The sequence below is a fragment of the Anguilla rostrata genome, chromosome 11, assembly GCF_018555375.3.
Source record: "Anguilla rostrata isolate EN2019 chromosome 11, ASM1855537v3, whole genome shotgun sequence".
Taxonomy (NCBI): domain Eukaryota; kingdom Metazoa; phylum Chordata; class Actinopteri; order Anguilliformes; family Anguillidae; genus Anguilla; species Anguilla rostrata.
In genome coordinates, this window is record NC_057943.1 from 31257919 (window position 1) to 31270519 (window position 12601).

General features: G+C 42.5%; 2 protein-coding genes across 9 annotated transcripts in view; both read left to right on the forward strand.

Annotated features, from left to right (window-relative positions):
* Positions 1-4123, forward strand: part of plxnb1a (plexin b1a) — an 83482-nt gene extending 79359 nt beyond the window's left edge. For all 3 annotated transcript variants that reach the window (XM_064299359.1, XM_064299358.1, XM_064299361.1), the window contains 3 exons: positions 306-381; positions 711-785; positions 1254-4123. In XM_064299359.1, coding sequence (XP_064155429.1) covers positions 306-381; positions 711-785; positions 1254-1358 — 256 coding nt within the window. In that variant the 3' untranslated portion in view covers positions 1359-4123. The remainder of the gene's footprint in view (positions 1-305; positions 382-710; positions 786-1253) is intronic.
* A 2578-nt stretch (positions 4124-6701) lies between these two features.
* Positions 6702-11545, forward strand: LOC135234597 (ankyrin repeat, PH and SEC7 domain containing protein secG-like). Of its 6 annotated transcripts, none has more exons than XM_064299364.1 (5): positions 6702-7318; positions 7462-7967; positions 8883-9109; positions 9964-10092; positions 10321-11545. In XM_064299364.1, exons 2-5 carry the CDS (start codon positions 7787-7789, stop codon positions 10597-10599), a joined length of 816 nt encoding a protein of 271 aa, XP_064155434.1. In that variant the 5' UTR covers positions 6702-7318; positions 7462-7786; the 3' UTR covers positions 10600-11545. The 6 variants fall into 6 exon arrangements, with proteins under 6 accessions (XP_064155434.1, XP_064155436.1, XP_064155433.1 ...); XM_064299366.1 differs by having other exon boundaries at positions 7804-7967; XM_064299362.1 differs by having other exon boundaries at positions 6705-7318; positions 7785-7967.
* Positions 11546-12601: the final 1056 nt, after the last annotated feature.

The window sequence follows — 12601 nt, forward strand, 5'->3', positions numbered from 1 at the left end:
GAAAACCAGCAGTACTACTGGGACTGACGGCCAGATTTGAGTTTCCCTGATATAGACATTTCAGATAGCTATATGCAATGGATGGGTTGGGTTTGTCATTGTATTATTAATGAATTAATTCAAATTGTCGTAGCTTGTATGTGCCAGTATTTAATGTGACTTCCTTTGGTATATAAAATAAATGCAGGTCAATGCCTTTGTCCCTGAGACTGTGAGTGATGACACCCTGGTGCTGTTCTTAATATCGCCCTTATATCTGCCCCCCCCCCCCCCACCCCGCTCCTTCCCCCCACCCTACACACTAGGTACTACGCTGATATCCGACAGACCATTTCTGCCAGCGACCAGGAAATGAACTCCGCCCTGGTGGAGCTGTCGCGAGTAAGTCGCTGTGCTATTTTGCCCCGCAGTGCTGTGATTGGTCAGGGGGTGGCAGTGTGGCATAATCAATGGGTACCTAGGCTCGTAAATCGAAGGCTGTGAGTTTTATTCCCAGCTGGGGTTGAGCATGGTTGGATGTTTACAGAGTTGCTTCAGTAAAATATCGTGCCGTGTAAATGGATTGTTTGTAATGAATGCTAGCCATGTAAGTTGCTCTGAATAAGAGCCTGCTAAATGCTGAAATCTAATGTGATATTTTGTCAGTGTGTAAAACAGCCCTGTTAACGTAAAAGGTTTCCTGCCCGGTCTGATTTTTCATGTCTCAACAGAATTACTCAGGTGAACTGAATTACCTGGTGGCCCTGCATGAGTTGTACAAGTACATTAACAAATACTATGACCAGGTGAGTCTATACTATGGCCTGGTGAGTCCTTTCATGTCCAGGTATTGGCACATGCCTGCAGGTAATTTGTCTGTGTGCCGTTGATTGCTGGTTGCAGTTAGCTTTAATAATAGATTCACTTTGCACCATACTTGTCAAACCAGTAGTAATAATAGTTCTTGGTATATTTGGTAGCAGTAAGTAATTTTTCATTTCACAGCAGTAATAGCTGTAACTGACTAACCGGTGAAATGAGCGGGATTTTTATTGTATCTGTATTACTCTTTGTAGTCATTGTAACTGTTACTGTCATAGAACGGTAGTAGTGGTTTTAGTGGTAGTTAAGTAGTACCTGTCGTAGTAGTTTATGCATTTGTGCTATAACAGCAGTAGTAAAACTGATAGTTGTTAGTATTAGTAATTGTAGTATAGCCGTTAGCGTTGTCGTCGTAGCAGAAGAAGGCTAAATGCCGGCTCTATGCATCCCAGATCATCACTGCATTAGAGGAGGACCCTACCGCTCAGAAGATGCAGCTGGGCTACAGGCTGCAGCAGATCGCCGCCGCCGTGGAGAACAAAGTCACGGACTTGTGACAGTGCGACCAAACGAGGACGGAGGGGGAGAGAGAGGGGAGGGAGGGAGGACAGGTACAGAGGTGAGACTCCGCCCTGGTTACCTGCCAGCTGACGGGGGCTGAGAAAGCAGAGTTTCGGCGCTCGCTGCGTTGCCGGGACGACCAGGCCTTCGACAGCAGTCGGGACTTTTACTAGCCTTTTCCGCGAGCTTCCCCTGCGACCGTTATCGCGGGTGACAGAACACAGACTTGTCAGCCAATCCCGGCACTCTGCACAGGGAAGTGAACAGGAATCGTTGACCTATAATGGGGGAAAATGTTAAACTGACCCCAGGAGAAATTAATGCTAATGGATTCCCATGAACTGGCCCTCGGCAGTTCGGATTGCAACAGTTTACAACTTGGCTACGGAGTCGGAAACCTGTCCTTTTGGAATTTCGGTTGAGCTATTTTCTAAAGCAGATTTTTTTTTAATTAATTTTTTTTAATTTGTTTTTTTAATTGTTGTTGTTGTCACCACCGCATACTTCAGGTGCAGTTCGTCATTTCTCCTTTGGGGTAAAGAGCTGAAGGGGCTGACTATCGCTGAGCTGATTCGCTAACGTTGTGTACATTTTCCGGATGGTAACTGGAGAATGCATGCTGGGCATTACTTTGAGAAACCCTCCCCTCCACAGACCTGCGGTACAATACTAAAGAAACTAGGCCTGTAATTAGGAAGCTGTACATTTTATCACAGGTAACATGTTTAAACTGGATTTCTTTAGTTAATATTAAACTGCATAAATAGATCATACGGAAAAGTCATACAAATCAAAATAATATCGATAACCCAATACCAACAGTATTTCTTGATAGAGGTGGTAGAATAATATCAGATAAAACAACCAATGAGCATCTTGTGTCTGAAAATCGGGGAGACTGTTAATCTAAGTTTAGCCCCTTCTTCATTAATGTGGCAAATTAACAAATGTTTGCAGTTTTTCTTTGAGGATTCCTTTGTTACTTTGAGCTGTGAACCTTAAGTGAAAAATGGCTAATTTAAGTGTTTTGCGATTGCCGTCTGTATGTAATTAGCATAAAAAGCTTTGGCTACGAGTATGATTCGAGAATTCGATTTTCTGTGCCATTTTGTTTTATTTTTTTTTTTAAATTTTGCATCAGCATAATTTTTATCTTCACTCCCTGTTCCAGTTCTCCGTCCAGACAAACTGCTCTCCACAGAAATCATAGCAGATGTAGTGGTCACTTCTCTTCATGTTTAGAGGCATGTGGCACACAACAGTGCCAGCTGGTGACATCACAAAAGCAGATAATGACATCACACTAAAACAGAATTTCACTCCAGTCCTGAAAAGGGCCAGGCTCACTTTGTCTTATTTGTTGCATCACTGAAGTTTGCAACTTTTGATCTCTAGGCAGTCTGGGAAACGGAGTTAACACTCAATCCAGAATCTATGCAATAATGTGACCAAAGGCCAACTTGGAACGGAGTATGCACCATCCGAGATCTTGTGTGCCCATCTTTTTTGTAGGCAAGCGGTCTTTAAATTCCTAGTTCCTCTGAGGAATGTGTTTCTCACTCGGTTTCATGTTCACCAGGCACATGCACAGATGGACACTGACATATGCTCAAGTGTATGCCCCCTGCCCTGAGACAACAAAAGTTCTCATTCGGCTGCATGGGATTTTTTAGAAATTTTTATTTAACCGCAGTCTTAAAAAAAGAAAAAAGAAATTGCGGTCTCTTCAAAACACCAAACCGACCCCATCCGCACCGTTGCAATTGCAATCGCCCCCCTGCCCCCCACGGTGATTAGTATCCATTAATGTTTTATTACCATTTCATTTGTTTTCTTTTCCTCTGAAGACCGGCTCTTTTCATGGGTTACAGTGCATTTGTTATGATGCATAGAAATTGTTTTGTGGTTATTTATCTCCCTCTTGTGACCAGAAGGGGGCAGTAAATCAGACATGAAAAAGCTGATTACAATGGACTTCTTTGTTAAAACCATTTGTTTATTTATGAAGTTACGGTTTTACAGATATTATAAATCCTACAGTGAAGTAATTTTTGCAAATGTAAAATAAAGGACACAGTAGTAGTCTGGACAGTAACTTCCCTAAAGGAAGTCCTTGACAAGTATGCAGGCACACACGCACGCATGCACGCACACACACAGACACACACACAAACTAAAGCTCAACACATTGCTTTTTTTTTTTTTTACTGGAGGCTGCAGAGGCTTTTTATATTTAAAGAAACCAAAAACAAAAAAAATTGCATAAGCCCATTGCAACATAGTCTATAACCTTCTTGATTATATTAATCTGCCCCAAGAATGAAGAAGTCTTAAATTTTACTTTGAAGAGTGTATAAGGTGTTACATTTAAATTATTTATTCTTATTTGTGCTAGGTCTCATGTTGGATTAAAGACTTTTAAAATTTGAGAAAAAAATGATTGATACGCTACACTACTGCTTGTATAATTTCTAAAAAATCGATGTTGTACTGTGGTGACTACGGTACAGAAAAACTGTTGGAAAGTTTTAGGTTTGAAGGAAGAGCAGCTTTTACGGGCTGGTACAACTGCAGCTCTCTCAAGCAAATTCAGCTGGGAGGAATGGGTCAGAAACCGTTTGAAGGGCTGTCGTTTTTTTGTCAATAGCACTGAATAGCACTATATACTGAGTAACTGGGGCAAACCTGTAGCTTCTTAACCTCTTTGATAAGAGCAAATGGGACTTCTTACAGATGGGAATAAAATGTCCTTGGAATTAAACTGATCTGTGAGTTCTTGAATCTGTATGACTGATTTTCATTCTATTGTGACATTTTTATTTGTCAAAACTTAATGCTTTCACAAACTTGGTGAATCTATTTTTTGTCTCCCCCTAATATCTACAGTGTTATGGTAGTAATTAATCTAATCTAATTTTTTTTTTACATGCATTAATTGTACACATGTAACAACCTGAAGTTTGTTTTCGTTCCAGGGTTGTACAGCGAGTCTTTTGAGAAATGTGGCCCCCACAGGTGGCCAGAAGAGCATTTTACAGCCTGGCAAATTGCTCAACTGCCATTGTGTTATTGGATGATGGTCTTGCTCCGTTAGCCTTATAAGGACCTGGTATACTTCTGGCAAAGCATGCTGGGAATAGGAAGCATGGCCACCTGTCACTTGCACCCCATGCACTCTGAGTCACTGTTGTCTTTGCTGTTTTTGCTCTCAGGGTTTTATTTAACACTGAAGACCTCTTCATTAATATAATGCAGAAGACTTAATGAATCCCAGGATATGGTTTTAAAGAAAAGTTTCTCATTTGTAGTAGGACTTCTAATGCATACTGCAACCTTGACCGGTATTTCAGAATTTTTGCACATTTGAAAAATAAATGGTGGGTTATCAGGGTTTTGCTGACATACACAGTAAAATGTTAACTGTTAACACTGATAGTTTGAACCATATTGGTCTCAGATAAACTGTGAAATGACCTTAGTGAAGCTTATGCGTCATTTAGAAAAGCAACAAAAAAGGGAAAAGAATGTACAAGAGACAGTTCATTTTATTCAAGAAGACGGCTTCTCTTCTACAAGCAAAAGTTGTACAGTGTAATTACATTTTAATAATTGGTGTGTCTTGGGCGAAACATGGGATAAACCAGTGCCATAGCCACCTGTTTCTTGGTGAATCGCAAATATAATGACAGATTTGAAAAAAGACCTGTGTCTCTGATGAAACAGACCTGCTCATGCGTGAGGTTAAAGTGCACAAGCTGAGAATATATGCTAATAACGGGGTTTGACCAAAGTGCTTTAAAAACGTTCTGTTTAGTTAGGGACTAACCGGTGAAATGAGCGGGATTTTAATTGTTGAACGCATGGAAACCTGGTCACTGTATTTTTAAAAAAGTATTCAAACAAATGAAGTGTATTTTCAGCACTACAAGCATCATCTCTATTACAGTGCATGTTTTTCATGATTTCTTGACTGAATTACAATCCATGCGCTGTTGTAGGCATGATATGTGATGTCATCAGCCATGTCTTTAACGGACCCCCTGGATGACGGCAGGAATGACAGAGCTGGCCAAGATAAAATAGTCATGTCTTAATCCAGGATAATTGGCGAATATATGTGTAACCTAGGCTTGAAGTAACTGCATGTACGGCTAAACTTATCCACAGATTGGGGTATGCCTCAGCTTGTCTTTTTGCTTTGCTGTATCTATGCTTCTTAGCATCCGTCTCTGATCCCAAACCACCGGCTCTGTAGCCACGCCCACCCATCCCCACACAGAAAATAGTGCCATGCCCAGAAACATCCCGAGCACATTTTAGCATAACAAATACAGGTAAAGGGTGCAGGGATTTGGTGAAACTAAGAGACATAGATTGCCGGTGTATCATAGATATGCCTTAGCATGGTTATTTTATAATATTTTCAAGTAAAAATCCTGCATAATCTGCCTTTTTGTTTTTGTTGGTCTTAGCACCAATGCTTACAGACCAATCCCCAGGTGGACGCATGTTCATTTGCTATTTAAACAACATGGGCACCGAAAAGGAAAATGACAACTGCGTTGTTCTGAAACGACACAATTGCTTGTTAACGCCGCCAGTGAGTGTCGACTGAGTGCCAAGGTAGAGCATGTAGTAAATGCTACGCACCGGCCATGCCTTCAACTGCCACTAGGGGCAGACTGTCACCAGCTCACTCACTCTCTCTGTTAACCAATGTGGACCCATTAGGTACTATGCATCTAAAAAGACCCTGGAGTCAAAAATACCCTACATGAGCATTGAAGAGTTACTGAGAGCATTTGCAATACATCCATGAAATGAAATACTAAGTAATTGTACACTTGTTTAAAATATGTGCGATTTTATTGCTTTCAAATAATCCAAATAAATGTATTCCAAAATGAATCACAATCAGATACTTGTATATGTAAATGCTTTCCCCAAATAACTCAAACAAAATGTATTGAAAGGTCATGAAATATTTGAAATATTTGCCTCAAGTCTTTTAATGATGTCCCTGACCCCTAGCACTCCCATACATTTTTTTCTCATTCAGATTGTGCCTTTTGTATAGCTTTAGGTTCGTTTTAGGTCGTGTTATGGATGTTATATATTTGCATTCCGAATGTGTATTTTAGTTCTAGGTTATCATAGCAGACTTGTATTAATAATGTTTAAGTGATGCTGCATTTTTAAACTGGTCTGGGAATTTTTTTTTTTTTTTTTTTGGCCAGATCAGACACTTTAGGTTTCGGCTATAGCCTACTGTAAATTGCTAAGAGTGCCTGATAATCTTTGTCAGTGATATCCGCTTTTCTTGCCATTTTCACACAAATACATTTGAAGACGTGAGTCATATTTCTGTATTTAAATCCCACAAAGGATAGTTGAACAAACAGATTAACAGTTCCTCCTACGCCGAATTGCTGCAATTCGTATTGACATGTATCAACTTGAATACAATTTAGAAGTACGAAGCAAACAAAGCAAATATTTCTCTTAATACGTTGTGTCTGTGGTACGAAAACGCTGCGTGTAGACGGAATGTAGAAGTGAGAAGGCTTTCAGCACCTCAGACAGCGAAAGGCGGCAGCGAGAACAGACACGCACCTGAGTGACATTTTAGAAAACACGTGATGCCTTTTTCGTTAACGACACTCATCCAGATAGATTATGCAGGATCGACGAGAAAGCAAGCAAACACGAGCTCGGCGCGATGGAACATTTAATCATAACGTGAATGTGGTCTTGTATTTTGATTCGTGTCAATGTATCGTTCAATAGCCCATACACTACTTGTTAATGCTTATGCGGTTTTACGGACGAGATGAATTAGACGGGGTATGTTTCTTTAAAATGCAAGAAGAGTTGTTTATGAAGGACGAATGTTTTTTTCAGGGTTATGAAGATATATTTTTTTCCAAAAAGGCTGAGGAGATGATTTCATGATCAGGTAAACTGCCAGCATAGTGATTATATTTACGATGAATTAATTCATCCACATGGCTATCTATGACTATGACATACCTGCCTATCACGATATACAAACGAAAATAACTCATTCTACGATGCGCTTGTATTCATATTTTCTTTTAGAACTGAGTCACAGTGTGTAGGGCTTCCATGCCTAAAATCTTATGCTTAAAGCGACGTAGCCCAAAATAATGCACATGAGTAAAATGTAAAAATATATTCATATATCCGTATTTGTGTGCTAAATAAGAGAATGTATGCCATTAATGCCTCTCCAGCGCATCTCCAAGGTTTGCCTGATGGTGTTTGTGATAGTGGATTGTGATGATATGCCGATTTTTCAACCATGCTAATCTTCGATGCGAGCAGGAGTGTTCGTTGTCCTTAAAATAGTCTCGCGCTCATACTTGACCACGGACTGATTCCCCGTCCCCGTGTCGTTGAAGCTATGGGTTTCTCGATTAGCTCACTGTCACGGACGGAGATCCGCCGTGTGAAGCCACTGGCCAAATCGCAGCCTCCCCGTCGCTACCAACCCGCGCCAAGCTACAACTACAAGTGGACGGAAATCCACTACGAGGCCAGTCGCGGAAACCTGGACAAACTGCGCGCGCTTCTTCTTACACTGGGTAAGAGGCAAACGGTGGTACTGGGAACGCCACGTTGCGTCCTGAAGTGTTCATGTCGAATGCGAGCAGTGTTTTAGATCCTCGCTTTTACACGGTGCACATTTTAAACGTCCTGTTGTCCTCAGCTTCAAAATGACCATACCCTGTCTTTAAAAGTAGTGAAACCCCCCCGAAATGTTTTCGTCTACATGAAATTGTATGACTTTTCCTGGAATGATCATACCATTACGCTAGAACAGATTGAACATTGCCCTTTTTGTATTATTTTTTATTTATAAAAGTGGTACAACATCAGGGTCAAAGGTTGTCTTATGACTATTTTTAACCCTGCAGTTATGAAATCAGAAGTCATAATCAAAGTTAAGTGTCACACATTTATTACAGCAAAAAAAGACCAATTATGATGTGTTTTTTGTAGTAAAAATCAATTTATCGATGTATGACAGATGTTTCTACATTAAAAATATGGATTGTAGGGTTTAAAATTCAATAAAGAGGCTTTATTACAGGGGGTCTGTTGAGGGTGAGCCATTTTTGACCCTGTGGGCACTGGGTGCATGCATAATATGAAGAAAACAGAAGATCACTGTACTTAAGAATGCATGATGATGAGAACAGCCCATCAAGGCCCTTTGGTTACCTACAGTCAGTTATCCAACACTGTGGCAAACCCCAAGGATCTCTCCATCTTTAAGGTGTTCTGTCAGGCTGTAGTATTCGTTGACAAATGTATATATATATATATATATAATTTCTGGTGTCAGATTCTAATATTAGATATCCCATCCTGGTATATATTGAGATTAAAAAGTTTCTTTTTTTCATAACCTGCGCAGTGGCCAATTTTACTGTGAAAAGATGCGCAAGCACAAAATGGATGAGAAAAGCAATCAGAGACATGTTTTCTCCTTACAGAGTTGTTGCTCTCGCTCTGTTCCGCTACTCCAGATAAAGAGCAGATCAACAGGAAAGACTACTACGGGAAGACGCCGCTCTACTGGGCTGCTTACAAGGGCCAGAGGTCATCGGTGGAGCTGCTGCTGAAATGCGGCGCGGACGTGAACTCGCAGTGCAAGCACGGGGGCACGCCTCTACACGCCGCCGTGGGGCTCTTTCCGGACTGCGTGCTCGTCCTCATACAGGTGAGACCCGCTCCATGGCTCACCTGTACAAGCCCCACAAATATTTGGTGGCAGTTTAGTATAATGGGTAATGAACTAGTCTTGTAACCACTGGTTTGATGCCTGCATAGGGCACTGCTGTTGAGCAAGGTACTTAACCTGCATTCCTTTAGTATATATCCCACTGAATGAATGGATGCAATATAAATGCTATGTAAAAAGTTGTGTAAGTTGCTCTGGATAACAGCTTCCACTGTTAAGATCACACACACAGTATTTTTCTCAGTTGTACACAATAAAATGTACAGTGTTGATTCATCGCTAACGGTGTTAATTCAGCCCTTAACACTCTAGAACATGGGACCAAACATTATCTGGTAAAAGATGAAGTAATTCTGTCAGAGTTGAATTAACACTGGACACTTTCCTGTGCACAAGTGTTACTTGCAGTAAATCATTCAGTCACTTACACAGACGATTTACAATTTACAAATTGGTGATTTGGCAGATGTCTTTAGCCAAAGCGACTTACAAAAGTGTTTTTCACATGGTGAGCAAAGACAACTTGAGATATGCAAAGGTACATTCTATAAGTGCTACCATCAGCTTTCTGTCTCAAGACCTGAAGACCGGTAATTTTTCAACAGAAGCATCTTCTGCTAAATGCCCAATTGTAATGCAATATGCCAAATGACTTAGCTGTTCTGAGCATATTGAATTCCTCTAACTGCCCCCCCAACCCCCAACCCCCCCCGAAGACCGGTAATTTTTCAACAGAAGCATCTTCTGCTAAATGCCCAATTGTAATGCAATATGCCAAATGGCTTAGCTTGCATATTGAATTCCTCTAACTGCCCCCCCCCAACCCCCCCCAGCACGGGGCAGACGTAGACCTCCCGGACATCTGGGGTGTCACGCCTATGTACCTGGCAGCCTGCAGCGGGCAGATCGCATGCATCCACCTGCTGGTCCAGGCAGGCGCCAAGGTCAACTACAAGAACAAGGTACAGTAAGCAGGGCCTACCCAGTGCCATGCCCACAGGCCAAATCCTTTTTTTTATAAGCGTGTAATTGGTCTCAATTAAGGACAAATGTTGACTGAATTGAGGCCTTTGAAAATACTTTGCAGGCGAGCTAAATTATTGTGGCCTTAAGCCCTAAATTCCTTGTGTCAAGGAATTCTTTAGGGCGAAGCTAGGCTATGTTGGCTAAGTACGCCGTGTCCTTTCCAGAAGACGGGGGAAGCCCCGAAGCAGCTGTCGTCCCGGCCGACGTTGCTAAAGTGGCTGGAGGAGCTGGTGCGTGAGCCTCGCTCCCTCCAGCAGCAGTGCCGCCGGGCCGTCCACCACGCCCTCGGCCCCGCCCGAATCCCCGCCCTCTTCTCCCTCCCCATCCCCTTCTCCCTCAGGGCCTACCTGATGTTCCAGGACCTGCATGTCCCGGACACTGTGGGGCAGAACCCCACTGATGATCACTGGACATCGGAGCAGAGTGTCCTGGCGGTGGCCTGAGCAACCGGACAGTGGTGGGAGGGGCCAGATGTACTGATGGCTCCTCCCCCATTTGGGACAACAACTCGATGTGACCGAAAATGCACGACTGATCAAAAACCCGCTTTCACAAGCTCTGCAAACCTTCACCAACACAACCCTTTTGTTTGTCTGTAAGGACAAAACAAAAGCCAAAAGACTGGATTGGACTGGGTTGATGTTTTTCCATTTCTAGAGACCCTGAGGGGATCCAGGATACCTTAGAGGGTCTCTGATGCAATCACTGGCAGATTCACTCTCCCTGGAATTAACGGACCTAAATGATTGTGGTCGCTGACAGACATTGAAAATGTAAGAGTGTACCGGAAAAGAAACATTTTTACTCGCATTCCCTTTAATGGCTTTCCTCTGTGTTTGCCTGCACAGACAATAGGCGACGTGAACGGTAGCTTTGTGACTGCACACGGGGGGCATGAATCGCGTCCCCCCGTTTTTAGATATAGTGACGACAGCGTGTCTTGCAGAAAGACCGCGATGACCGCGACGGCCAGCACGTCCTCGGTCGGAGCCTTCCCAGCTTTGCGTGAACGGAGGCGGGGGATGGGAGAGGTGCTGATACCGGTTTCTCGTACGCGTTTAAAATAGGTAACTGTGTCACGAGCGACAGAGACGGGCTTGAGCTTCAGAGTCTAATGAAGACTCGAGGGGAGCTCCCCCAGTCCCTCGTCTCCGATTGTTTGTCTCAGGATTCGCATCGGCGAAATTTGATCTCGTCGGCTCACGGCTCGTTTGAGATAGAGGGAACCTTGTGAACTGGAATAAAATCTAACTTGTTTAAGAGAATCTGGGTCACCAGAACTATTCTTGATACCAAAGCATTTTTTTTTTAAATTGTTTACAATCGTTTTTTATCTCGTGGGACAGTGAAACGGCAGTTCTTGGAAACCAGGATGGGGTGGGGGGTGGATCTGGCTTTGTGGAGAGGGGTAGAGGGGGAGGGGGAGGGGGAGGGGGAGGGGTGGTGGAGGGCGGGGGATCACTCCGGGACTCGCTCGCGATGAGGGACACATGCTGACAGAGGCCAGAGGGACGAGAGCGGCACATCAGAGCCATACTGTACAGTCCGGCTCGACAACAGCTGATGCAAGCACAGGGGAGCCGGCCTCCTCTCTCCGGAGAGCCCTGATTGGCTGACAGCAATGCCCAAAATAACTGCGACTGTGTACGGCAATAAGCGGAGTGACCCAGAAGAGAGAAACCCCTGTCCCAGGATAGCAGAAGAACACAGGGCTGAGAGCAAAGAGTTACGCTTTAACAACAAACTTATTTCAATTGTAAAAGTAACCGAGGTAAATACATGAAATCGGTTGTAATATATTTTTTTAAATGTCGATTTGAATATTGTTTCCTGAAAATGTTTTCTGTCAAAAAAGTTAAAAAAAAGAAAAAAAAAGAATTATGGCTGAAAACGGATTCTTTTTTTACACTTAACAACATAGCATATGGTTTAGACACGTGTGGTTTTGAACCAACTTTATTAGTTGATGTGAAACTGATTGACTGATTGTACATACAGCTGGCTGACAATTTTCAGTGTGTGTTTAAAAATCAAAATGAGCATACAATGATCATTTTTGATAAACAATATGTGATTATTGAAACATTTTGTGATCAGCAACAAAATCCCTGAAATAAAGTATATGATAAAATTATTTGGGCAGCTTCTGTCCTGTGATGAAGGTGTTTCAGATCCTGTTTTTGTGACCAGAAGATTTCTGTTTGCTTTTTCTATAGAAAGAAAAGACATTCTTCCATCGCAGTATTTGTTCTTGTTAACTGACCCTTGATCACCTTTGACTTGCCCAAAATACTTTATTGTTATTGACCTTCTACTCACTATTTAGGGACTATTTATTACAGGGGTGTAGGAAGCAGGGGGGGCAGGGGGACATGACCCCCACCCCCCACCACCACCAATATTTGAAACGTGCCCTGTCCGTAGACTTTTCTGTAGCTGCAATCC

Bases quoted from the DNA above. Each gene is read 5' to 3' on its own strand.
- LOC135234597 (XM_064299363.1), top strand. From the start codon at position 7,787: ATGGGTTTCTCGATTAGCTCACTGTCACGGACGGAGATCCGCCGTGTG. The intron at 7,968-8,882 runs GTAAGAGGCAAA...TTCTCCTTACAG, and splicing joins CGCGCTTCTTCTTACACTGG to AGTTGTTGCTCTCGCTCTGT. The intron at 10,093-10,320 runs GTACAGTAAGCA...TGTCCTTTCCAG, and splicing joins AGGTCAACTACAAGAACAAG to AAGACGGGGGAAGCCCCGAA.